This window comes from Sturnus vulgaris, chromosome 1 (assembly GCF_052056855.1).
Source record: "Sturnus vulgaris isolate bStuVul1 chromosome 1, bStuVul1.hap1, whole genome shotgun sequence".
Taxonomy (NCBI): domain Eukaryota; kingdom Metazoa; phylum Chordata; class Aves; order Passeriformes; family Sturnidae; genus Sturnus; species Sturnus vulgaris.
The window spans coordinates 96,177,728-96,205,647 of NC_142243.1; the positions used below are offsets into that span (position 1 = coordinate 96,177,728).

At 37.6% G+C, this 27,920-nt stretch overlaps 1 protein-coding gene across 3 annotated transcripts; it reads right to left on the minus strand.

Annotated features, from left to right (window-relative positions):
* Positions 1 to 219: 219 nt before the first annotated feature.
* Positions 220 to 27,895, minus strand: LOC106852505 (uncharacterized). Of its 3 annotated transcripts, none has more exons than XM_088172019.1 (16): positions 27,873 to 27,895; positions 27,583 to 27,658; positions 26,509 to 26,577; positions 21,466 to 21,499; positions 14,608 to 14,658; positions 12,556 to 12,633; positions 10,955 to 11,091; positions 9,835 to 9,954; positions 9,254 to 9,284; positions 7,375 to 7,396; positions 6,804 to 6,828; positions 5,911 to 5,949; positions 4,696 to 4,797; positions 3,493 to 3,598; positions 2,181 to 3,104; positions 220 to 1,399 (listed from the first exon to the last, which is right to left on the minus strand). In XM_088172019.1, exons 2-15 carry the CDS (start codon positions 27,655 to 27,657, stop codon positions 2,197 to 2,199), a joined length of 1,797 nt encoding a protein of 598 aa, XP_088028145.1. In that variant the 5' UTR covers position 27,658; positions 27,873 to 27,895; the 3' UTR covers positions 220 to 1,399; positions 2,181 to 2,196. The 3 variants fall into 3 exon arrangements, with proteins under 3 accessions (XP_088028145.1, XP_014730663.2, XP_088028151.1); XM_014875177.2 differs by having other exon boundaries at positions 27,826 to 27,895; XM_088172025.1 differs by lacking the exon at positions 21,466 to 21,499 and having other exon boundaries at positions 27,826 to 27,875.
* Positions 27,896 to 27,920: the final 25 nt, after the last annotated feature.

The window sequence follows — 27,920 nt, forward strand, 5'->3', positions numbered from 1 at the left end:
TAAGCAAGAAGGTTGACTATGTAATTCAGTAGATGGAAGTGTATGGCACAACTACGAGGTGTGTGACATCATAAACCACTCCAACACTTCAGTACCTATGAGCAGTAAAAGACACAGTGAACAGGAATGAAAAAGGAAAGTGGATCTTTTCACATGCAGAAACAAAATAATGACAGAAGAAAAATTTTAGGGAATTGAGTTTACATGCTCAATAATAAATGATTTCATTGAGTTTTTATTAAAATTTACATAACAAGATCCAAAATGTTTTATGACACCTCATTAAGACTAACCTTGCTTCAGTGCATGTATTTAATGCACAGAGACACAGTTCTGGCATGGGTGAAAAGAAAAATGATAGTCCACAATGCAGTAGTGAAAAGGAAAACAGACACTCAGGAGTAAACTGTCTCACTTTACTTCTTTTCTTCAGCTCCATGTAAGCTGGTTTTAATTACATAAAGCAGATATCTAAAGCCAGGCATTCATGAGGATGTGGCTCTGATACACACCATGAACTGCTAAGTATTACTCGGTATGACATTTTGTTTATTTTTCCTGTTATTTTATCTGATTGCCTTATGGGATCTACTATTAATATGCTTTTGCCAGTAGAAAGTCAAGAATTTTTATTTTAGCGTGGGTCCATCTACTAAATGAGTTTTTAAGACATTTTATTTTGAACAATAAGATTAGAAAACCAGCATGTATTTCACACCATTTCTTACTCTGCAAAAACAAAACTAATTTGCCCCATTACATACCAGTTCTCTAGTATAGATTACATTTTCCTCACATAGCATCACATTAAGATAGAGAGAATATCTTTGCTGTGACATTCTCCTTTCTTAGTGCAAACAGAAATGTAGTGTATCAATTTTTAAAAATATGCTAATTATAAAGCCTCAAATTAATGGAACTGGCCTTACATTTGTGTGAAGAAAATTAAACCTGTATTTCCAATGAATATTCTTCCTAAGTGGGTAACATAAAAGTAAACCTTTCTTTCTCTTCTGAAGAGAGGGGTATTAAAAGGATTATTAGCTTTTGCTGACAGAATAATTTTAACAGATTTTCAAAAAATAACAGAAGATTTATTTCTCTTTAATATACTAAGATATAACAAATACATTACAAAAAGCCTAAACAAAATAGTATGTTCACCTGTTATGTGCAAGTTCATGTTCCAGCTATATTTCACATGTTATAAACTTAAACCCTACCTCCCTTTACCTTTCCCAAGCCAGCGAAACACAGGGTTAAATGCAATCTCTTTCCTGAAAGCCAAGTGATGGAGATTCTCAAATCTCTTCATCTGTTTCCAGTTCAGCTCTTGTTGCTCCTAAATCTTTCTCTCTAGTTTCTATTAGCACATTGACGAATGTCTGAATATTTATTTCTGGAAAGGGGAGATAAAGACATTTAGAGTTACTTCTATCTCATAATATTTCCATAATACAGCATAGAGAATGTGAAAATTAAAATTTTACTATTAAGTAGCTACCTAATTAAATCTAGTACCAGAAACATAGTTTGCATTTGTCCAAACTCATAGTTTGCATTTGTTCAATGAGAGCTATGCAGTTGCATATGCCCACTTCTCTTTAAATCCCTCTAATAATCTATTTCCAAAGGAGAAACTCTCACTTTGAATTGTGTATCACTATTCTCAACATTAATGACTATTTCTACAGTAACTGGAAAAAAAGTAATTGATACGTAATGAACCATCTCTTTTGATAACATTTCCCTTGTTATCCCAGTGGGTTTTGAGTCATTTGGATTATCCATTATAATTCCATTCAGGTTTGGTTCTGCATGCATTCCAATATTTTTTCCTTTATGCCAATACATTCCCCTCCCATCGTTGCAAACTTACCAGCACAACTCATGATACAAACTGCTAGTTAGAAAGACGACCTAGGACAAACCTTTCAATTCAGGAAATTTTTGCACTATCAAAATCTCCTCCCACTCACTGCTCCATCTAGTTGCCAAGAGGCACAGTGTCCTCAGAGAGGCAACAATGCCTTTCTTCAGCTGATACAGATGTGAGAAAAATGAGTTCGACTCCCCTGAACAGCTCATCCTATTTCTGCAACCTGCAATCTCCTGCTTATGTTAAAGCAACTATGCTGATGTAACTCATTTCATATGATGCAAACTGATCACAATCTTACTTTGAAGTGCTGGATATTATGGAGCCAGCTGTTTGAGAATCCTGGTCATTGTAGGTACACCCTTTCCTAGTAGTCTGTTCACAGTGTTGGGAGCAAGACCAACATCAAGTCCATCTGAGCTTCTGAACTGCTGGTGATCTCGGTATGAACCATTGCCAGAAAATGCGTCCTGATGCGAACTCCAGTCTCTTTGGTAGCCTGATTTCTGATACCTGAATCCTTGACACCTAGATTCCTGCTTCCAGCTGTAGTCCTGCTTCCAGCTACAGTCCTTGTTCCACCTATAGTCCTCGTTCCAGCTACAGTCCTCGTTCCACTCATTCCACCTAGTGTCCTGGTGCCACCTGGAGCCACCTCTTCCTGAAACAGCAGAATTTGCAGAAGATGTGTAAGTATTCACAGACTCATTGTTCTTGTAAGAGGAATAGCTTTGTGAAGGATAGTTTGTAGAGTATCTTCCAGATGAAGGATATGAGGCAGAAGAATTGGGATAGGGTAATTCTTGGTCACTTATATGCCTTGCTTTTTTACATACTTGTTGATTCCTCCATTTTGTATTTTCCCTGCCAAATGACAGTCTGTTATCACAAAGCTCACTTCCTTGCACATCACTGGATATGTATTCTGCTGAGTACTCCTTCACTGGGTTGGTCTCATATGAAGAAGTCCCAACAGCCAAATTCCTGCAGGACACAGAGTTTCTGAGCTGTCTCAGCCATTTGCTGACACCACTGGTAGCACTATCAGGCTCAACAGCAGGAGAGTCCGTGAGTGGAGACATCATTGCAAAGTTGTCTGATCTCAGATGACAGTAGGATGTTCCATCATCTGCTTGGTAACTGTTTGGGTGAGCAGGAGCACAAGAAGCATCTTCAGAACACTCTTCATACTGAGACAAAAAACCTTGATTCCAGTCAGAACTTTCTGAATAAATAAAGGGCACCAAAAGTTAGCAGAATATTAAAATACCAACTGCAAACACAACTACTTTGAGGTTTTATGACGTGTCCTTCTGTTCTTTTCCCATTTCCTGCACTTATGTCTTATCTGAGTTTGGCAGTAAATAGATCAGGAAGGGTTACTGCTTGAATTTCCATAACCTTAACTGCTGTAACACTGTTCAGTGAGACAGGAATATTTTCAGACAGTTAAGTCATTAAAGAATCAGAAAATGATATCCTGAACTGACTCAGAGGGCAAAGACATATAGTACACCAGCTGAGAAGCAGTATGGCTGGTCATAAAAGTAAATTTTCACAATCTGTGCAGTCTCCAGAGTAAACAAACTAATAGAACAAAATATCTAAATTACCTCTGTATTCTACATCTGGCCCATAGTGTTCTGGATCACTTTTCCTTTCTGGAAATTCATCTTGAGGTACTGACATCAGTGGGCCTGAACTGTTGGTGCCATTATCCTAGGTTAAAGCAAAAGATCAGAATGTCTGTTTGCACATGGAAGAATTTAAGAACCTGCAAATTCTAAAAAGCAACGAATTTTCCACAGAAAGTTAGCAAAGTACAATTTTAGGTGATAGCAAAGTCTATATGAGGAGTATGTTGTTACCACATTATACCACAATTTTCCAAAGTGCTATTTGGAAAAGGTACATATCTCGAGAACAGAAGGAAGTGTCTGGTGAAGACAACATCTTCTGTTTCAAATGTATTGCCTCATCTCTCATATCACCTGGCTAAAATATAGAACTGGTGCATATGCAAATCCTGCATCCATCTGGGGAATGCAGAATGGAAAGCCCAGCTAAGGGATTAAGCTACAGAAAACAGTATTTAACTGGTTTTAGTGGCAGCATTTGCACAGAGATAGTTACTGTAGCTCACCTGACAAGGAATATACAATTGAGAAAACCATCTGAAACAGCTTTCAGAAAAAAACACATCCTGAATTTTGTGAACCAGTAGCTACCAGAGTGATGACTCATTTTTTCACAAATTCTGGTCCTTCTTCAGACTCCTTTTTCCACAGGCAGTCAACATCTTTGCAAAGAAGCTATGGAGGTTTGTAAGGACCAACAGATAGTCAAGAACATCTTGCCTACCTTAGTCTTAACAGATTAAAAAACTCTCAACTGAGAGCAGAGCTACAAGTTATGAGAAAGACAGACCTACCCACAGGCCCATGAAAGAAAAAAGTGGCACATTTGAGTGGCACTTAAAGCCTCATCGATCTTAGAACAAAAGCTATCAAGCAAGGGACCACCACAAAAAGGATGACAACCTGTCATCAAGAAGCAAAATGGTGCCCAGAAGAGAACACACACACACACAAAAAGCCAAAACAGATACATGAAGATAGAATACTAAGAGAAATGTGCTATGTAATTAATATCTTTGTTACTTAGAAATCGTAAAAAAAGGAAATTCAAGTACATTTAACTGGGGGTTTTGACCCATGCCTGAACTGTTACAGGTTGGCAGGGTGTTAACACAGTGAGTTTAATCACTCCTTTCCTCCCACTGGTAAAACAGCTCTGGACAAGATCAAGTTACTTACTGCTGCTTTCTTTTCACAAAAGGCCTTCAAAGCCTCCATGAGTCCCTGTGTAATGTGAACAACAAGCGTTGCTTCTGAATCTGAGGTGATGTGAAAAGTCTCCTGTTGAAAAACATGGTTAGAATTGGTCATTAGGATGCTGAAGGGTCATATACACAAACAGATCAAAGTTATACTTTGATTTTGGTATAACCAAATTTATACCATTGGTTAACATATGGCATGATAAATGTACACAAAAACATAAAAAAATAAAATTTGGAACATAATTATGGCTTGATAAAAGGTAAAACATAAACCTGGATTTCTGTGCCACTCCTATACTGTAAGTCCATAAACATTTTGCTGCAGACAGAGAAGAGGACAAATCCTAAATTTATATTTTCTGTGTAGAAAATTGATTAAAAAACAAGCTTCAGGCTGATTACTAAATAAATGAACTTGTAAGTGATTACAGTAAGTTAGAAGAACATAAGCATTTTTTGTAAGAAATAGCTGTGATTCCTGTAGATAAAAGTCAATTAACTACCAAGTTTTTTTGTAGTTTACTGATTATCCCTTAGACTTGCTTTCTCTCTCTCTCTTTCTGAAGTCACAAGTAACTACAGCATGGAAGACATGAAGCACATATTTCAAAACATTCTACTTCTGATTTTGGTGTATAAACACAATTCGGACTCAAATAAAATTTTCTAATTGCCTTAGGTACAGAACATGACTTTCACAGAGTAAAACAGCGAACACAACAATGGTCAGGTATTTTCATAAACTCAAACTGAGGCTTACTATGCTCCTGTCAACAACAACAGAACAGATAAAACTTCCCCAATCACTCCAAGACCAGCAGCTGTGCTCTCTCTGGCAGCCAGACCACACTGGCTCCTCTCGCTCAGCATTATCAACAATCCCATTAGATAGGGGCAGCCAGCAGCACTTGAGCACCATCAGTGCTGCTAATTAACACTGCTTGTCAGGCTGGCTCTCAGCAAAGGGGAGAGTCATCCACAGAACAGGCTGAGAGCTCACATTTAATCCAGACAATTACTTTGAGCTAAACTACAGCTGCACTAACTTTTCAGGGCAGAGTCCACAAAAATAGAAATTAATGTTGCAGTCAAATGAGTTTGATCAGTAATCATAGGCTCCTTCACAATATTCATTGCATCGTACTGGTGAAACCTCACAACTCTCATCACAATTATTTTACATACATACCAAGAACTCCAGAGCTTTCTGTTTCCGAACAGGATCGTTCTGTGGGATTACAGAATAGGGAAAAAAAATTAAAAGACTGATTTTTACAGCAGTTGTTGCATCATCTTGTACAGAAATGAGACATTTTAATCTTTTATTCAACAACAAAAGTCAACAGAAAGAAAAGATATAATTTTAGGTCAGAGCCACAAACATGTAACCTTAGATCCTCAGTATCAGTTTGGTAGTAGCTACACAAACACAGCTGCATTACTTCTAATACCAGGAAGAACACACTTCACATTAAGCCACACACCCACAAGAGCTATCTTTCCAGCCTTTCCTCACTCAGGAGCAAAATCGTGTTTAAAAAAGTCATTTAGCATAGTACCTGACCAGCCTGAGGCCTACACAACCAACTCTGCCACTAAGATAAAAACAAGGCATTTCTCAGTGTTTATCTCCAGAGCTAATCAGGACAGATACTCCAGTGATCATTTTGAATTTCACCTTTGAGTTAGAAAAAAGGATTGTAACTCTTTAGATATATCTTAAGATTTAAACCAAACTTTCAGTATAGAATAGTCTTGATCTGAAGAGGGACAAAACAGGGAAGGGGAGACTGCAGCACAGGCTGAGACCTGGCCTGGAGACACTGGCTCTGAGACTCTCAGTGGCTCTAAACAGGATTTATGAGAGCTAGGGTGAACTGTATTATCTTCTCTTCTGCTGTGATAAACACAAAACTCTGACTCATTAGGTCAATTGCTTCTGGAACAATATTAATAAAATAACAAATGAAGCCAAGAGTAAGCATTTCCCAAAAAAATTAAAAATAAGCATAAAGAAACTGCTACACCATGAGACACTTGTGGGTATGTGAACACTTGTGTTGAGTTACTGTCTCTACATACCTCATGCTTATAATCATCTTCCCACCTTAAAAGAAAGAAATTACAGTATTAAGATGCATTCCAAAAATTACTAAAACATTAAGTTTACTCATAGTATCTAGAACCAAGATATTTCTGTTTCCAAATTTATATCATCTACCAATACTGGATATTTCTCTAAGAAATTACAGTGTTTTAAATATACCGTAAGGTCCTTATTCTGACTGACTCTCAAAGAGACCAGTAGTACAGATGAACTTCTTTACAAATCAGCTAAAGGAGATGACTGAAATAATGGTGAGTTGGATTTTTTTCTTCCTATATAAACAGCTTTTCACAAAACTCATTCAGCCAATGATATCCCACATAGAATGGAAGCAGCTGGAAATTTCAATTGCAATTACTTTTTGAGTGCAGCATTTCAAAAGCCATAGCTACTATTTCCCCACAGACAAAATGGAACAATTTACTGAAGAGGAGTAGGTACAGTGGAAAGGCAATATAAAATATTTTCACGTATGTCATGATGTTTGCTACAGAAAAACAGATTTAAAAATCACTTTTGATTCTCCTGTGTGGGTAGTACTCTCACCTTGCTTTCTTCTTCAATGGGGCTAGAAAATGAAAAAGAATTATTAGTAAAATCACAAGGTTTGCACTGTATTACTGCAACAGAAGCATTATACAAACAGAACAGTTACTGGCCATGAAGTGGCTGCAGCTTCTGTAAAGGGCAGGATTCAGCAGCAGATGGCACACACTGCCACCTTAGAAACCACCAGACATCCTTGATGAAAAGTCTGTGGGAGACCTGCACCTTAAAGGCTTTGCAGGGTACCCTACAGCATCTGTATTCAGGAAGCTGAATCCTATACAAGAACGCTGTATGGAATAAACTGAGGTGGGCCTGTCTCTTCCATGAAAAAAAGTCTGCATGTGGGTCTCTTCTGAGTAAATACCTGCGTACATACAATAGCTAAGATTCCAGTAAGAAGTTATGGGGGTTGGAATGTCTGATCATCTCTATCAATGTATAAGCATGAGGAGGGAGGGAGGGAAAGCTCAGCAAAACAAGACAGTCTAAAACAGTAACTACGATTCAGAGAACCAGCTACTGCATGGTATGTCTATAACTCATCACTTTTTAAGCATTTGTCAACACAGGTGTTCCAAGATAAACAACAGGACGTAATAATTGTCAGGACAAGTGACATCTTTGGCCCTACAAGACCAGGCCAAAAGACTTGTGTTGCATATTAACCAGCTCCCATTAACTCGGTTAACACATGCTGATGAAGCTGTTAATGTCCATTTGTCACTCGTACACATCCCCAAACTCATTCTCACTGTCAGAAGAAAGTTTTGAAATTTGCCAGTGTGATCTAAAGTTACTTGCTGATGCTAAGCCAGTAACCACGATTTTCTTCTAAACAACCAGAGGGGTTTTTTTTTTTGGAATTCACTTGATGTTGACCTTATCACCTAACCACAGCAAACCTTAATACTGAACGGCACAACGCTTCCCTCTTATCCATTTTTCCAGAGTTTCATATCCTGTAGGATCGGGTGGGATCACACTTTTCGATGTTCAAAATTGACATTTGATTGTGTTTTCCACTTCCATGGAAGTCTGCAGACTTGACTGATACCAGTTTACTCTGAACTGAGAATTACTGAGCTTATTACCGGGTCACATTCCCTCTTCTTTGGAAGAGGCACAGAGATCAAAAAGATTTCTGCCACCTTGTTTTGTAGACCACTGTTCAGAAGTACAAGCCACAGAAGCCACCAATGATTTAGACAAAAGCACTGCTGTGGTAGGCTCCTACAGCAGGACCCACGCTGACAAATTCTGTTGATCTATGCAACCTTCACTCACTTCACTCAAACCCACCCTCCTTCTGATATTAATACTATGGTCAAAAGGTAGCAAGGAGGTATTCCTCCACATCAGCATCATTAAGGATCTAAAGCACTTCTACAGTAACAAAAGATGTAACAAAGCCATACTCCATGAGGGAAGATGCTGGGTTTATGTTTGTGGGTTTGGTTTCCACCACTTGTTCCAATGGATTTGCTAAAGAATGGTAATTTCCACTTTCACCAGTGATTCAGCACGTAAGTCTTTTGATGACAGAAATGAGGTGGAGGAGACTTTATCACTTTATTCAGAGAAAGCCATCAAGTACCATTTTTCTGTACTTTTTCACTTTCCTTGATGAGCAAATTAGTGCAGTTATCATAAATATCTCTGGAACTGAGAAGTTAAAAAATATCTAAGGAAGACTGGAAATTTCCTTCTATCCTTGTTTCAAAATCACAAAAACCATAAAAATCTCAGAAAACGTTTTGTAGTATTACAAGTTGAATGTTTTACATCAATAAAACCCTTTGAGTTCAACTAGTAAGTCAAATTAGGCCGAATACCAATTATATCAAATCTACTATATTTAAAAAATGCACAGACTTACATGAGGGACTTGGCCTCACGTAACCTTCAGTCTGAAAATAGAAGAAGTTTCATATTAGACTTTCTGATTAAAATTTCGTAACAACAGTCTCTACTGCAACTGCCTTTAGGAAACAAACAAGTTATTTTATTTATGCTAACATAATCAAATTGAATTAAAGTAAATTAACTAAATGCCTCACATACAGATAAAGAATCCTGTAAATATAAATTAAGTTTGAGAGAAAATTTGTTCATATTTGAGAAAATTAAAGTTGCAAAAAATAAAAATTATTGAAGTTAAAGTAACAAAATTTCTGAACCACTGAATTCAGACTAAACAACTTTCAATTTAAAACATCTAAAACTTTGAAAATATAAAGCTTTGGTTTTTTTCCAGATGAATTTCAATACTACTGCTCTTTTCCCCATATTTTTCAGGGCAGCCTAACGGTAAGCCTGAGTTCAACTCATTAATACACTTCCTAGAAGCACAGAAATTTAACAAGCTTTGCCACCAGCACTTTTAAAATGTATTCTATTAAACATAAATGCACTGATAAAAGGCACATTAACAGATACTTTACATTTACTTCCAATTACCTTATACATTTTTAATCCTTCACTCTTCTCTAGCTCTCCTGCTATCCGTTTGAAAAACAAGACTTTGCATTCTTTTCCACTTGTTGGTTTTCTTCTCATTTTATCTGGAAATTCTTTAGACTGCAAACAAAACCAGCTTGAAAATGTTAATATCAAAATTTATCACAATATTTTAAAAATTACACATTTCACCTTCTGGACAAGCTTCCAAAAGACTGGTAAGCATTGATTTGAATATTATGAGCTGATTTCTTCTCTGTAAAATATCTACTCAAATTCTAGAGTTACTAAAGTAGTCTTCAAAACAAAAAATGGATGCCATGTAAAGCATGCTACCAAAGAAAATACCCTCTGTACCAAATCCAGCAATGCTATGAATTGAATATGAATGAATATGAATGAATATGAATGAATATGAATGAATATGAATGAATATGAATGCTGGGTAGCCGTGCAAAGGGGTTTTAACCCTTTAAGTGCGGCAGAAATAAGACACAGCTACATGGTCATCTTTCATAATAGAATGAGACAAATTTATTCAGGACACACTTGGTTTTATAGCATGACTCGCAATTCCAAGGGCAGAGAAAAGGTGACTGGTTCAGAGAGAAGGCACCCCATTCCCAGGGCCTGGTCACACACCACAACAGGTGTTCTACCTTGTAATTAATTCCTTTTTATTTTGACCAAGTTATCACCCTGGTAGAAATTCTCCCTAGCCTTGAGCTGGACCAGCTTATCAGCTGGGAACAGAGCTGAAAAGCCCCAGCCTGGAGTATTTTTCAGGCTGTAATTTTCTTGCTTTCTCAATATGTGTCCCTACAACTGGGGAATAAAAAAGTATCACATTGTTTCTGGAACCTGATCCTGAAAGCAATCTAAACACTTAGGAACAGACTTTGGAGCTGAAATAGACAGGCAACCCTGGACTGCACTGTCTCAATGGCCCACAGCATCAGAGCTCTTCGTGTTGGTCTGACCCAGGGAGAGTCAACTACACAAATACTGGCAATTTATCATATGGGGGTTTAAACTTCAAATGACCTAATTATTTAGAAAAAAAAAATAAAAGAGGAGCATCATTAAGAAATTTTGATCAAAATGCATCAAAATTACTCACAATGTATTCTCTTCTGTGTTTATGTCCACTAAGATGTTCTATCATAGGTGCCAGCTCTGCATTACACCCACACAGCCTGCACTCGTAACGTGGCTCTTTCCTTCCTTCAAATCTGATTTCAACCACATGTTCTAAACCTGTAAAAGCAGGAGTTACAAATATCTCTATTTTAAAACAGACTACTGAAACAAATGTATTGTTTTCAATGCTGCTCATAATATTAAAAATTAATCTATGAAATTATTCCATTTTCAGAATTTGACACTCCTTCAGGATCACTTCAAGACTTCTTTGGACTTATTACTCACATCAGCTAAATTCATCTCTTTCCAATGTCTTATTCTAAAAGGAAATGCACCATCTATGGCAGATTTCCAGGCCCACCAAAAATATTTCATGCACCTTTACTCCTGTCTGGGATATTTTTTCAAGAAATTAAGAAAGAGAATGAGAATAGGAAATGTCCTACAAATGTCTAGATTTAAAAACTGCATTTAAAATGCTTAGTCAAACATAATTTGGACAGTGAGTAAAAGCAGGTGTAGGAAAGACATTAATCACTTCACAAAACTGAATCTTTCATAATCTGAAAACATTCAATTAACTTTTAAGAATGATAAGAATGAAAATGGGATTTTTTTCATTTTTTCTAGAAATTACTGAGACAATCCCTTAAAAGTATTCAGAAATCTTCAAGTTTAAGGCTTCTTACCTAGCATGAAAAGTTTTATTCTGAAAAGCTTGAACATAATAAATTTAAAAGCAGTTTAAAATAAATAGGAAAATCCTGCAGCTGTTCCCTTATGTAATATTTTCCGGTACTATGTATTCGTGATGGGTTGATCCCAGCCAGCAGGTCAAGAACCACCACATAGCTGCTTGCTCACTCACATCCACACCCCTCAGCAGGGTGGAAAGAACACAGGAAGAACAAAAGCAACAAAACTCACGGACTTAAAGACAGTTTAATAGGTAAAGGAAAGAGCGGTAAAAAAACTCCAAAACCAACCAACATGCAAAAACCCATCGCTCAACTTCCCCACAAGCAAATCAATACCCACCCACAGTCTCTGAACAGCCACCATACTTGAGGTGAGGGTGCAAAGAAGGAGCTTTTCAGTGGTTCCCAGTGCCAGGACAAGAGGCAATGGCACAACTGAAGCAGGAGATACTGTCTGAACATCAGGAAACACACTCTGACTGCAAGGGTGACCGAGCACTGCAACAGATTTCCCTGAGAGACTGCAGGTTTTCACCTTGGATATATTCAAAAGCCCAAAAGACATGTCCCAGACAACCTCCTCTGGGACCTGAGCAGGGGTTAAGATCAGCATAGGCCCCTTCCAGCCTCTGCTGTTCTGTGATCTGGAAAAAGCTTCGTTACTTAGAAGTCTCCTTCAGGAACAAGTTAACAAGTTAACAGTTAAGCAGACCTTTGTAATACCCCATGCAATAAATTAAAATTGAAATGGTATGAGACAGGTAAGTTATTAAATACATTTACAGAAAATGAAACTAACTAAAATCCCCCTTTTATTTCAAAAGAAAACAATTTGGTAACAAATTCAAAGGCATACAATTTATAAAACAAAAAAACATACCGATTAGAGGTTCTTCTCTTCTGGGATCATTCATAAAATCCTTCAGACAGGTTATGTACCCTGTGAATGCTCTCTTCACTAAAGTAAAAACATATAAAGAAACATTACACATTACATAGTTTACACATTATGTCTATGATCTTACAGGAGTTTCTAATGGGAGACTTTAATGGTGACAAAATTCCTTCGCACTCTGAAATGCATAAGGAGAACAGGCAAGAACTCAGCCCCCCACAGAAAAAGTCCAACACTTTGTCTTCCATAGCAATTTTATACACAAGGGTTTAATGTCATCAAGAAAATAATCAAATAAGCAAAACAAGACTTCTAACACAATTCAGTTTACTGGGGAAGATACCAAGATATGTTACTCCAATAGCATGTATCAGACTGATCAGTTCTCATGAATAAAAAAAAGAAAAGCCACCAACATCCTCCTCTTAAAATCCTAATTCTCATACAGCATTCTGGGACTGCTTGTTTGGAGTCTGAAGTTCAAGAATTATACTGCCTTAAGGCTAACAAAGAACATAATCTTCACTAATACAGCAAATACCTTTTGAGCTCTGGGCAGCCCAAAGGTTGCACAGACACAGTTGGAATATTTGAGTTGGAACTAGCAGTGTTTCAATCAGGGCTCTATCTTGCTCCTTACTGAGTTTTAATAGCCTGGTTTTAGGCTATTATTTATTAGGATAAACCTAATAAAATTAGTTTTTGCTCTGCCTAAAACACTTCTAAGGCATTCCTGCTTAGCTTAGAACACCAGAATTCAGCTAAATATACCTGCAAAACAATCTCAAAGAGGCATTACATATATTCAAATGTTATTTGAATTATAAAAGACCATGATGAAGTGTTAAAATACATATTTTTATTCTGTAAAAACAGTGCAGAACTAGAACTCATCTACCTAATTACATATAACTGACCACTGAATTACATAAGAGCAATTAACACTGCTAGTTTCTTCAAATCAGAGCAAATAAACAGAAATGCATCAAGCACTGAACTGTTACTGTATTCTTTCCCACTAGGATGTCAGGTTATAGCTAAAAAAATCCCAAACACAGCTTCACAAGAAGAGGGAATTCCATACTCATTCTTAAATATTCATTCCATTAGAAATATGTCTCTGCTGCCATCAAGTCAAACTCCAGAATTTTACACACAGAAAAACTTCACTAAGTTGGACCATTTAGATGAAAAACCACTTGCAATTTAATAGTGCTACAAAATACCTGATGGGATACCTCCTGCCACAGCAACAACGTGGCCCATTCCCCCCCTAAAAGTTTAATCTTCTTAAAATCTTTCTATATTTGGTTGGGGTGGTTTTTTTCACCTGAGGTGACATGCAGCAGTAGCATGTGACAGAGGCAACTCGTAACAAGTTGGTGCCACGTAATTCATCACCACAGACACACTTTTATCAACACTTAAATGCCTTATGTCATTTTCATGCATTTGTGTGCCTGTGCAGCACTCACTGTGAGCTGGTTATTCCCAAGCTGACAGACAAAGGCATGTGATCTTTCAGACTTAATGTGGAAAGGTGTATACAGAAAAGGTCTAAGGTCTCATCAAGGTAATGGCCATTTTCTTCTTGTTTCCTAACATACAACTCTTGTCTAAATACTCTTGTCTATCATCTTAATAACAAACAACCCATGCTGTTCTTGATTTATATACTTCGGTCTGTCAGTCCTTCACTCTACACTGAGCATGCTGCAAATTTTTTTATTGAAAACTTCACCAACTAAAAAAAAACTACCTAGATTCACTACGATATTGTCAGAAAATCATGAAGACAGAAACCAATGTCTCAAGTTTGAAAGTATTTCTGTAGAAAGACTTGTAACTTCATATTCTCCTAAGATTTTTTTTTACATAAATTAACCAGTGCACAAAAAAACGCAACGGTTCAAGTGTCTGGCAGCTTGCACTGCTTCTTTTTAGACCTTAATCAAAGCACCTGCTTTAGTCATCATTGAAATAAAGCCACTGATTTCAAAGTTGCATCTGAAAAAGGCATTATTTATATTCAGCTACCTGGTCTGAGAACTCGAAACTTCATCGGAACTTGGATTAGAGCTGAAGAACCTAGGATAAGAGTTTGACAGTCAGATTACTTCTTCTCATTTGCTTTTATTAAGTATTTCATAGATCATCGAAATATGTTACAGAATTGAACAGTTATCTTCATTTTGCAGTTTAATATAGGCTCAGTATTCCATCATGATAGACTTCTTTATTAACTTCATTGCTCTATGTCTCCCATTCCATTCCCCTTCCCCTTCAACACAAATTACCAAACATACAATCACAGAAACCGCAAATATTCAATTCTTATTTGATTTTTAAGTGCTTTTCATATTGGATACTTATTTTAATTAACTATTTAGTATCATGCATGACAATCAATCTGTGCTTCAGGTACCCAACAAAAGCTTCTGGTCTAAACATTCAGAGCTAAACACAGTCCCAGACACAATTAATGTAGTCATTAAATGACATCTTCTTTTACACAGGGATCTGTATCTGTTCCTAATCACTCAGAGCTTCAAAGTGAATGTTAAGGTATGCACTTACACTCCTGTTGGAATTTCTCCCTTGCCCCTCCCTCAAATCCAGAGACACAAACCAACCACCATGCATTAATGACGTTGTCAATATTTTGTTAGTCACAGCATCCAAGACAAAAATAAGGTGATACACTAATATTCATTTGATGGAAAAAGTAAAAGTTAAATTATTAAATACTTGCACACATTAATTCCTAATTTTGAAGTTTTAAAGTTTTCTACAGTCATGGCAAACGCAACATGTTGCATACATAATTTTTTCCCTCTTCCTGCACAAGACAGGGAGTTAAGAGATAGGTATCAAAGCTGTAGATCGAATCAAATCAAGGTTACAAACATTTTGCAAACAACTCTGCAATATTAGCATAAGGAAGGGGTATGGGAAAGCATATCTCCCTTGATTCCTTAAAATAAATTATGCATCTTTTTCAGTTCAAAGCTTCAAAGCATCTGGTAGCAAGAAGATCCCCAGGCATTCTGCAAGCATAACAATTACTCGATGTCAGGACAGTTCAGTTAGTGTCCAAAGCTCAAGTTAAGACTCCAGGTCCAGCATGCACAACATGGCTGAATGCTATATGATACGAATAGATATATTAAAAAGTGCTTTATTTCGTTTACTTCTACAAACAAAGTGAATTTACAGAGAATTATACCAGAAGCAGTTCACAGCACATTCTGCCTTAACATGGTTAGAATTTACAAATACAGTCAAGCTAAAAATCAAGTTGTAGCTGCTGCTATTGCCAAAGGTAGTAGACTGGGAGATTTAAATTGTTTTTATCAAAAAGAAGAAAAGGCATTAAGTAAAGATCATTTCTGCCCACAAAAGTTTAACAAAGTAGTTTTGATCTTGAAGACTCTCCCTTTCAGCTACAGGTTTCCAGGCTAACATTTAATTCATGCTTACTAGCCACACTACTTTGCAACGTTATCAATAATATATTTCTTAAGCATCTCAACACCAAACCAAAACAGTATTTTCTCTAAAGCATACCAGACTGATCAATGAGCTGAAAATCAGCTGGTTCATCAGGCTCAAAGGGAAAGAACCAAAAAAGCAGCCTCCTGGTGTTCAGTAAGCAGCAGAATCCCCCAAAGAGCAAATGTCAGGGCCTGCAATGCTGCATGCCCAAACAGGCTACTGATGCTGGCATTCATGAAAATCCCTCAGGAAACTCGCAGACAACAGTAATTCAGGAGACACAATCGATGCCACAGCTTCAGCTGAGGGAGACCTTGGGAACACTGAGATACTGCACAGGCAGCTCACTGCCCAATATTTTTCCCCCACTATCTGGGACTTGTAAGGATGGTTACTATCATCCTTGTTCAGTTCAAGGAGGATGCAGAGATAGCAGAGGCCCAGCAAAATGGCCACCACAACAAACCCAAGGCAGATAATTTATGAGAAAAAGTTTGGGAGCAGGACTTCTTTAGACTGGTAGACACTAAGGAGATACAATAGCATAAACACCTGAATAGCAGCTACAAAATGTCCAGCCCTGTGGGAATGTGACAAAAGCACTAAAAAACAGCATCCAGAAATAGTTGCTATTAGATTAGATAATAGGATAAAATTCCTCTTCGAACAGAGGAGCAACTACAGACTGATTACACACAAGTGGCAGACTCTCCGCCTGTGAAGATGTTCAAGGATTCAGCAAGCAAGTGATGATCCAGCATTGGCTGTAGTCCTGCTTCAATCAGGAAGTTAGGAAATCACCTAATCAGTCTCAGGAAATCTCTTCCACCTAATTATTTTATTTAGTAAGAACTATTTTCCAAATACTAGCTCATGTATACTGTGTACATGAACAAACAAACAAAAAAACTCCAACAAGAACAACTCCCAAAAAAACCCTTTCCTTTCAACATTCAATTACAGAGTGCTGAACATCAAAAAGGTGGAGAACAAAGAAACATCTGTGTATGTATTTGTAATGCACACACATTCCTAATGACTGCCAGAAATGTAACAGTCATGTTTCAAAACAAAAGGGCAGCTTCAGACACTGTCAATCCAGCTACTCAGCAGCAACAAGGATGCCCCAAGCTCAGCACTACAGATTCCCTTTTGAAAACAAAAGGGAAGTGCACAAAGATGCCAGATTCCACCATGTCAAGGAATTCCCCAAAAGAAAAGCAGTAAGGGTGTTGAAATAGTGTTCCATCTTGTATTTCTATTATTATGGCTTCTGAAACATTTTCTCTTCTACTCTGTCAGTCAGAATAGAACTTCCAGGGTTTCCCTTTGAAGACTTAGCAGCAATTATACACCCAAAACCTGCATTCTTATCTATATTTAACAGACACTGAGTATGAAGGATCATGTTAAATCATATCAATTTCTTAAAATATTAAGCTGAAATATTCATCAGGATACTGGTTAAGGTTATCAGTGGTGAACACAAGGCAGAATCCACAACATTTGTGCCTTCGCTGGAGAAAGAACTTGCAGCTTAATCTTCAGACTGGATCCCTCTCCTTGATTCCATGTTTTCCAGAACAACCATAACGAAACTTTCTTTACTCATGGTGCTATTTATAGGTTTTAAGTTGAAGGATATAGATGCAGATTAGCAGATCCAGCAGCTAACAACATACAACCTCCCTTACTACTTTTCATTTGTATGCTGGAAGAGAAGGACAAACTACCTCTGCATCATATTGTAATGCAAGAAAAATTCCACAGGCTGTACAAAAAAAATTTTATTAATCCGTTCCTCTGTGCCATATTCATTTCACCAATAAAGCTAGGCAGCCCATAAAGGGCTTTAACAGGGCTCATACTTTGTTTAAGCCCCTTGCCTGAGCTAACAGTATTTTGCATTTTGCTACTGCCAGTAAATGTTTACCTGTGTGTATATAGGCATTGCCCCATCATTTAATGCCTCTCGCTCAAAGCAAAAAGTTTGCATAACATTTCTATTTTGGCCAATAGACCCAAAGGAAAAAAAAAAAAAACCACCGTCCATTTCCCTCTGCTCTTTATCCCCAAACACATGGGCAACTGCCTCAAAAAAGAGCTGAAAGAAGTATTCCATCTGTCCTATTATATCACTGTACAAAGGAATCACATGATTGAAATTTATGTACTCAGGTGTGCTTTGACTTAACAATCTTAGTAAAGTCTCAGAACTTCAGCATCTTCTATTTCCACATCTTCTGTTATGTCGCTTTCCTCTGAACTGCCAAAGAGGGGAAAAAAACCCAACCTAAGATATCCAATTATGTCATTACCACAAAAATAGCTTGTGGATAGTTTTGCCATATGGAAACTCATATGGTAATGTGATGAAGAAAGAGGCCTTTTTTACAGGAAGTGGAACTCCTCCAAAAACAAACATCTGGAATCAGATGCATTTCCTCACTTAACTGACTACAAAGCCAACGTGATTGTACATTCACACAGGCTACATACACTCACCACTTTTGGATTATCAAGTAACTTTTGATGGGTTCAGAAAGGATACACAGCATATTCCATTTGGAAACACTCCGAATCCAAATACTTTGTCTTTTTAAATTTTGGTTTACAAATGACGGGTGTTTAGTTTACAAGGGAGGGAGGTGTTCTCCCTACTGACAAAGGAACTTTTTTTTAATTCTGCAGCAAGAAAGAAAAAGCAGATGTTGGTGTAAAACATTCTAAATATGTCAAGCCTCATCCTGTTTAGTACCTGTTCCTTTTTAGACAGTGCACATTTCAGCTACTTGTCAGGTATCATCCCAAATGATTTCCAAGAAACTTCATTCTTCACTTTCACAACATTTTTTCCTGGTTCTCTGAACTCCAGTTCTGTGAACATGCTGTCACATTTCAACCTCACTGGAACATTTGATAGCATGAATATTAGAACAAGATTGCAAACCCAGCAACACTAACAAAAGTATCTCATTAATTTATATACTGAAATAAAACTAAGATTCATACTTTACCTAGTGCACCTAATTTAAGAATCTCCATACTTTCCATGTTCATTCACAAAACTTTACTACTGAATTTAATAATTTTTGTTCATGCTTAGTTCATAGGTCTACAAACAGTAAAAAAAAAATCAGCTATTTAAAATGAAAAAATAAAGGTTAGACAAATTCATAAATTAGTCTTTTGTATCAGTGATTGAGCACAATGAATTTACTGGATCAGCTGGACCTTGAAGGACAACTTTTTATATAACTGGTAATATGTCCATGGAAGAGTTCAAGAAGTTCTACACACATATTGACTATATAATTCTGCAATGCAGTACTCAACATCTCTGAAAAGTTACTCAAGAAAAAAGCTTTTCTACTTGTATTTGTGTATTTCAGTTGTACTGCTTTGGGTTTCTTTACATTTCATCAGGCCAAATTTCAGCATCTTTGGACAAATAAACCCTACTAGTGGCTTGCAAATTGACCTTCAGTGAAGCAGAATGCAATAGAGAAGAATAAAAGAGACATCAATAGCATTAGTAATAATTTTTTATTAGAAGTAAGTTTTTGATCACTTCAGAATGACAGCTGAGGCAGAGAACTTTCTGGATAAAAGCACATCTCACAATGCTTCCAACACGTGGGACCCTGTGATGTTGGGACTCCTCCAGAAGTTACAGCTAACTTGCTTACCAAAGCTTCCAGATTCTTCACTTTAATAATCAGATATTTTGACTTGCTCTGCAGGATACGTCTCAGTTGAAAGCTTTCAAGTCATGACATTTCCAAAGATACAATATTTGTAGCATGTACACATTCTTAACCTATGGAATAACTCTTAATTCTCCAAGGAGCACAGACTGTAGTACATATAGTACTGTTTTCTAAAGCCATAGGTCTTTGCAACAGGCTCCTGCACTGCACCACTCTTTTCGTAGTCTTGCTGCCACCACTTCTGTCCTCTTATTCAAGTCACACTTTCTGCCACATGCATCCCATACATTATTCCTCCAAAACCAGATTTTATGATCTTGAAGAAAGAACCTCTTTCATTTAATCAGTGTTACTTTTAATGATTATTTCTGAGAAGAAGTTTAAAGAAAGCCATAAAAAGCATCCTCCACTAAAACCCCTTGACCAGAGCCACACAAATCTGTTCTTGTTGCTGAGGTGTAAATACAGTTTTGTAGCGCTTGAATCCATTGGACTTTAAGAAGACTTGAAAGTTCTCACAACTCTTCAAATTCTGTCGAGAACTTCATTACCATGCAGTGGTCATGGATGCTGAGGCAAAATCTCACACTTGAATGACACGACTTGCACCAATTCCCTTATCAGCACAAAATCCTGAGAGCAGCTAATGAAGCCCAGTCTCTTAGAAAAGGACCTCTGACCAATGTTTCCCCAGATCTTTCCTGTGTGTTGATTCTTCAGGGTCCAGTAAGCAGTGAGCTCAGCCGGCAGCGCTTCTCTCAGTACACAGTCACTCTTCCCTGTGCAGATGTGTATTTGCAGGCACCTTTGATCAACTTGGCTCAAAAAGGCTGAGAGGTTCAAAGGACACTGGGGAATAGATGATAAAGGTGGAATGTAAGCCTTGTTTCTTGGGAGAACAGGCTAAGAAGATAAAGTAGAAGTGAAAGGCTTGTTTCTTGTGTATTCTGACTGTATAACCATTTTGGTTTTTAATAATCTCATTGATTTTTATCAGCATTCCCACATCTGCTTATGCCTCTGCTTCCTGTACGTCATCATAAGTAGCTTTACAACAAGATTTTAATTTTCACTGTGAGCTAGGCATACACAACGTTTTCAACCTTTTACCACTCATCTTACTTTCATTGACATATGACAGTCTGGATTCACATTCTCAGTTTCTGGGGAAAAAACACCCCAACAACTAAATTCACCTTGAATACGTCTTTGCTCCTCCAGGTCCACTACAATAAAGAGAGGCAGAACACTCCTGTGATACAGCCAAGCAGCTTCAGCACTGGTAGAGCTGCATTTGCAACAGTGCTGTGTTAGCCTGCTGATTTAACTTCTTAGCATTCTTCCTTGAAGCTCAGCAGTGAGTGCAACAAGCTGACAGACAAGTGGGAGACAGTTTAGCCTAGGAAGGCGAGAAACTAAAACACTGACTATACATCCCTTCACTAGATAGATATATAAATATTTATATATGAAAAGGCGTAAGTAAGGTATCTTACTCCAAAACAATTCTTTGCCCAGCAGTTCAGTAGACATAATCTCAGAAGAATGTTCAACATATAAAGAGAAACACAGTTAAGAGACATATAAACTGGTAAATGCAAATACCTGAACTATTAGAACAGCAACAAAACAGTAAATCCCCAAGCAATATCTATCCTAGGAGGCTGAAAGAAAAAAGTATTATACTTACTATAGAAATTCCTGCGTCTCAGGGCTTTCTCTTGCTTTAATTATGAAGATGCAAGTCATCCCAAAATAAAATAAGAAAAAGAAATTAATGTGCTGCATCATTCGAAGGAAAAACCCAGCACTTCCGGAAAAGCCTTTGCAGATGAATTGCATTACAGACCTAATTTTCCACCGTCAAATCGGAAAAATTAGAGCCTGCACGATTTTCTGCAAAAGCTGGAAGTACTGACAAAGCTGTACTTACAGTTAACACATGGTTACTTTCAAGAAAGCCCTGTTATTTAATGAAGTTTTAAGAGATGATTATGGCTTGAAACACAACATCTGAAGGATGCCAGGAAAACCTAAAGTATGATTATGGCTAAGTTTTCAGAAGCTGTAGTTCCAAAAAATAAAAAAAGAAAATTTTAAAAAAAACTCATCCCAGAAAGAAAAACTAACTAGAAGCAGCTCCCCCACCATTTTGAGTGGATTTGGTTAAACTTCAAGGCTAGCCAAATCTCAGGAAAGATCATTCATATCATGAAGAACAGGAAAAGTGTCTTTCACTGGTTGAATCTAGAACAGATGATTACTTTTTGGCAGAACCTAAAGAAAAGGGGAACTTAAAATTTCCATTTAATAGCTAACGCAATCCTGACTCATTTTGAGAGTTTTCTGGCAAGTAAACACAAACTCGTCATTTACAAGAACGGAACAATAAGGGTGATCATTCTACCACTACAGCAGCTGTCTGTCTAGAGTAGTCCATGGAGTTAAGTGCTGTATTTTCAATATTCAGTGGCATGGAAGAGATGCTGGACATGGATGTGTCAATGCAATAGGAAAGCAAGACTGATACAACATTTAATTGTCTGCAAAGCCAAGTAGCTGTACTTTCATGGCAGTTGTAAGATAAGGAGGTTACCTAAGTCCCGGTATTGCCACAGGCAGTGGATGGTTTTGTATAAACTCAGCAGGATTTCATAAGCTTAGAAATACAGACACTGTTCCTCGAAGTTATGTTGTTCCAAGTGCTTTTGTTACTCATTCTCCAGTTTTACAACAAACAGCTGCTAATACCAAGTTTTTCAGACAAGCAGAAAACATTAGCAGCTGTGAGCTGCTCCTCAAAGAGAATTTCCTCCTGACTATTTTCAGACCATTAACTTTGACTGCACCTGGGTTACTGCTTGTTAATATTAGAAATGCAGTTTCACAACTGAAGCTAAAGGGTCCATTTTACTTGTGATCCCTGCTACTAGATCAGGAATTAAGATTCTCACACATTTGGTAAGAAACTTATTCTCTGTTCTGGTTCAGGGATTCCAGCTGTTTTTGAGCTAAGACTATGAAAAGTTAGAGTAACTTTTGGCAAAGTTTCTAACTTTGAGAAGCCAAAACTCAAAAACTACTGGTTTTAAGGGATCAAACCTTTTGTGCATCTGTATGAGCTACTGCATAAAGTAGCTGTCCACACAATTCAAGTTCACAGGTTATCTAACAGAACAGTTTCAAGTGCATAGTTAAGTATTACATGAACATAATTCAGCTTTTCCTTAAACATATGCAATCTTGAAATATATCAGTTAGATATAAAAGGATATGCATGGAAATTCTACTTATTTTAATTCTTCAAGCTCATAATACGCAAATCAAGTTTTGGGGTTTTGTTTGTCTTCTGTTTGGTTTTTCCCCTCAAAAGGAATGTTCCACAATTAAAGTTTCTCTGGATCATGACGATATGCTGCAGAACACAACAGCATGCTTTCTGAGATAAATACAAACAATCCAACAGCAATGTAATTTTCCTGCAACTAGCTATGTAAGCATTCCAAGTATTAACACAAATATGTCTGACTGAAATGTTTTAACATTGCAATGCTTGATCCTACTGCCACAAAGAAGGACAGAAAGGTTGCCTGCACATCAGGTATTTCAACCACAGGTTCTGATGCACAACAATCAGGGGTAAGAGGCAGAAGAAATGAGAACACTGAAATGGTGAAGACAAAGACTAACAGCTCTCTTCACAGATTTGAACATTCCTTGTTTCTAATGAGCCTGTAGTCTTGAATACAGATTTTTCTCCTTTTGGGACATGGCAGGCATTTCTGCCTATCTAACTTCAGATCTGAAGGGAGGGCAAGGAAACTTGAATCTTTGATAGAACCAGAATAATCTTCATCTGTGCTCCAAACACAGTTCACAAAATAGGCAACGGTCTTCTGCTGATGCCATACCTGCAAAGGGCTGATCAAAACGCATAGAAAAAAATATGTTCCACTCTAGGATTTCCTTTCTAGTAAACTGAGCTATAAAACTAATGCATATTTACAAAAACTGAATAAATTTTATCATATACCACCATGTTCCAGATATATTAACAGCAGGTGTATTATATTTGGGGACCAAATAAAATTTTTGTTGTCCCAAAAAAACCCTAAATTTTTCCTCAGCTGTGGAAAAAAAACCAGAAAGACCAAATAATCACATCTTTCATGCATGATATCCCCCACTACTCTCCCAGGCTGGGTTAAGTTAAAAGGATTAGCAAACTTACATAAATGTTGTTTTCTAAACATTTTACCATAATGGCTAAAACTAAAATTCAACTGTTTTTCAAAATACCCAATACCAGCCAACTCCAATTTTCAGAGCCATGAATTATACACACATCTATGAATAGTTTGGCTAATTCACTTTCTACAACTCCCTATCCCATTAATACCTGCTCTGCAATGAAGCCATAAAATCCCATCATTCTGCTACTATACAGAGGTCACAGAACACTCAATGCACAAGATACACAGAGCCTTGTACTGTGATCATCCCAGCCACAAATCTTTCGGCCATCAGCACCTCTTTGACAAGGGTCTGGCCTTATGAACTAAGAGCACTAGAAAAAAATTAGAGATAAAACAAAGATATGCAGAAACAACCTAGATAAATATCTTATGTACCTATTCAAAATCCAGAATAACTAAAATATCCAGGTGGAAAAAAAGAAAAAAAAAATAAAATAGCCATGTACACTGAAAGTCAACTGAAATATTCCTACAAATCTGTCAGACAGCCAAGCTTTAATACTGCAGCTATTCAAAATAACACATCTATCTTTGAATAGCTATAGGAAACACAAGCCAATGAAACAAGAACCATTTCATATATGTAGCACGTGTTTACACTTGTTTCTTAAAGTTTTCTTAATGTCCTTCTGATGAAGGGCTTTTTCTTGCATTTTTGAAACACCTTCTAGTGGCAGACAAGCATAGAGTTATCTTTACCAATGCCATTTTAAAAACAAATGGGCAACTGATAGAAAAAAAGGCAATATGACTGAAGTCATAAAAAATGGCTAATGGATTGGTCGGGCTAGTACTGTGGTCTAGGAAAAGAACTACTGCCTTCTCTTAATTTTGTTATGTTGTCAGGGCAGCTTTTGGTATAATTTTGAACAGGAACTCCTTCAGTAAGAAACAATCTAAGAGCCATTCACTATCTACACCTACCCTGCATTAAAAAAAAAAAAATATAGGCTCAGGACCTTTATAGTTATTCCAAAAACAGTGATACAAAACCCTGAAATCAGTCTGTGAGTTCTCATCTTTTTCCACCAAAGCAGACACACACAGAGTTCATAATTTAAGGAAAGAAATTAGAGATAAATGAAAAGAATGATGATGCAAGCTTGGAGAGTCACTCCTACAGCAATGCAGCTGTGTGACTGACCACAACTCCTCACACCAGATTTCACACCTAATAAAAATCTAGTTTCGAACCTGTCCTACTCTTGCTCACTATCAGCTCAAAGACTTCACTGACACAAGAAACTTTGATAGATTTAGCCCAGCATACATCCAAGCGTGAAACAGAAGGAAAACTATATGCAGATTTTCTAAGAAAATAAATGCTGCTTTTCCTTCTTTTTAAGTGAAAAACAGCAATAATTAGATTGCTAAGAAGGTTAGCTAAAAAACAAACAAACAAAAAAAAAACACAAACGCAAAGGAATTCTTTGCATCAGCAGGAACATTTGGCAAGACTTGAAAAATACAACTGTACACTTCTACTCGATCAATGGGGAACAAGAAGACTCAATGCTGTGAGGAAAAAAAAAGGGGCTGGAGAAAGTAAAGCCACTGACTCAAATAAGAATCAATGTTATTAAAGTGATCAGCAAACAGGTAACAGAATATTGTTAATCTGCCTTAATAGCAAAGAGGTGGGGAGATGCCCCTCACTTCAAAAAAAGAAGAGGGAGGGCACACCAACACTTAAGAAAGGCAGTTTTGCTGTTTGCTGCTAATGTTCCAGGAAGAAAAAAATGCCATTAAGAAAACATCAGAGCAGGGTCTTCAGTGCCCCAACAAATCTGATGGCAGCAAAGGAGTGCGGACAACTGAGTTATGTCTCACCTTTACAGACTGAGAATGTAGTGGAATTTTAAACAATCATCAGCCAATCAACAGCCAAAGGTTCCAACACACATCATTTGTAAAAGCCTCATCTCTAAACACACCCTTACAGAACGGTGCATAATTATTTAATGCCTTTACTTGTTCTGTGCTTAAACCAGGGTGCTGTTATTGTGATGCTTCAAACAAACACAAGTCAGACTTGATAGTTAAGTCTATGTAACTCCTTCAGGAATCAGAAATGGTGTTACTATCAAAGTAAAAGGTAAGCTCATTTTATTCAAAGTACAGGTGAGTTATGTAGACCCGGAAGACAAAACAGTACTTTTACCAACTGTAAAGTTGAACCAACAAAAAGTTGAATTCTTTCACCATCTGTGGCTCCCATGTAATTCAAACGTTAATTTCATACTTAGCACACGTTTACCTTTAGGTACAGCTGATGTTTCAAGTTACATGCTGCAGAAAGCAGAGTTGTGAGATTCCCACCTCAACTTTTTCTTGGAATATTTCAAGCAAATTACTATTACAAATCAACCAATAAGTTAGATAAGCACTTGAAGCCGTGTGAAATCAACTACTGAACTTTCACGAGTCCCAGATTTATGATTAAATCTGCATACACATTTAATATGGGAAAAGTTTACCTTCCTATGCTTTGCACCACGATAGTGTGACTGAAGATTTATGGCACACATACAGGAAATTTTACAAACCTGAAAGAGAAAAATTGAAAGCACATCTTCAGTTACGCTGCGAATATTCTGCCGTTGGTGAATTATAAATATGAAATACATCTGTTCCTACAGCGTAATCGTGTAATTCTCAAGGTCTTCTCTGGCTCAAACAGAACCGTTTTGCATGGCTTTTAGGAGAGCAGCTTACTACTAAAATGTCCAGAAGTAGTACGTAAACCCGTTCAAACAATACTTAAACACATGTTTAAATAAATTAGGTGGTAAGAAGTTTTTAAGAGCCTCCTCCTCGTCTGCTACCAGCACTTTCTGAAATCTTAGTTTTCTAAAGTTCTCCAAAATGGAGAGTCAGCAAAAACGGGATGATCGTGCAGTGACTACAAAGGAACAGAGGCAAAATTACTCCCTAGAATAGCTGCAACTCCGTTCATTGTTCATGCTCAGCTACGTTAAAGGGATCAGAAAAACAATGGAGGAAGACACACGCATTTCATCAAGATCCACAGACACGCAGATACCACTGCAATAATTAAGAGAAAACAACACAGATATACAAATATTTCTTATTAGCTTTAGCTTTTATAAAAGCAACGAATAATGCATGCTAATATTGTCTATTTCCTTTACGTACTGTTCCAGAACATGAATGAGCCAGAAAAACATTCTGCGCTACAAAAACACTACAGGACTGAAAAAGCAACGCGTTCTAACGCGGAGTTGCAGCTTTTGGAGATAAATGAACCTTTGGGGCCGCCCATCAGAAGTATCCAGGAGAGACTGAAAAGGCTGCAATTAAGAACCATTCACTGCACCCATGACTGCTCAAAAGCAACCTGAATTCACCGAATCCTGAGGCCAGCAGCTCTTGCAGAAACCGGGCACGTTATTCCCCCATTAGAGCCCCCTCGCTCCCAGCTCTGCCCACCACGCCTGGCGCAGCTCCCCACGGCCGGGAGCGTGGCCCCCAATGCCCGCACACCTTCCAGCGCCTGCCGGGCCTGAAACACATCAAAGACACCCACTCACTTCGCAGTAAAACTGCTTTTTCTCAGGTTTCGCTTTGCCATCTTCTGCCTTAACTTCCTCAGGCACGGCGGTCATCCTGCACGGCCGGGAAAAAAAAAATAAAAACAGAAAGAAAACTTAAACCAACTCTTGCTCACACGGTGCTTTACAGCGACCAGGTGGAAGCAAGGGCCACGCCTCGGGCGGCTGAGCTATTATTTGCTATTTAAGAGCTATTGTTTTATTCTGTAGATCAATCCACACCTTCCACCACCGGCACAACCTCAGAACATCCGGGCCCTCTCGCTCACCTCGCCCGCACAGCGTTCGTCACTTCCGGCACTGCCACAGCCACGCCC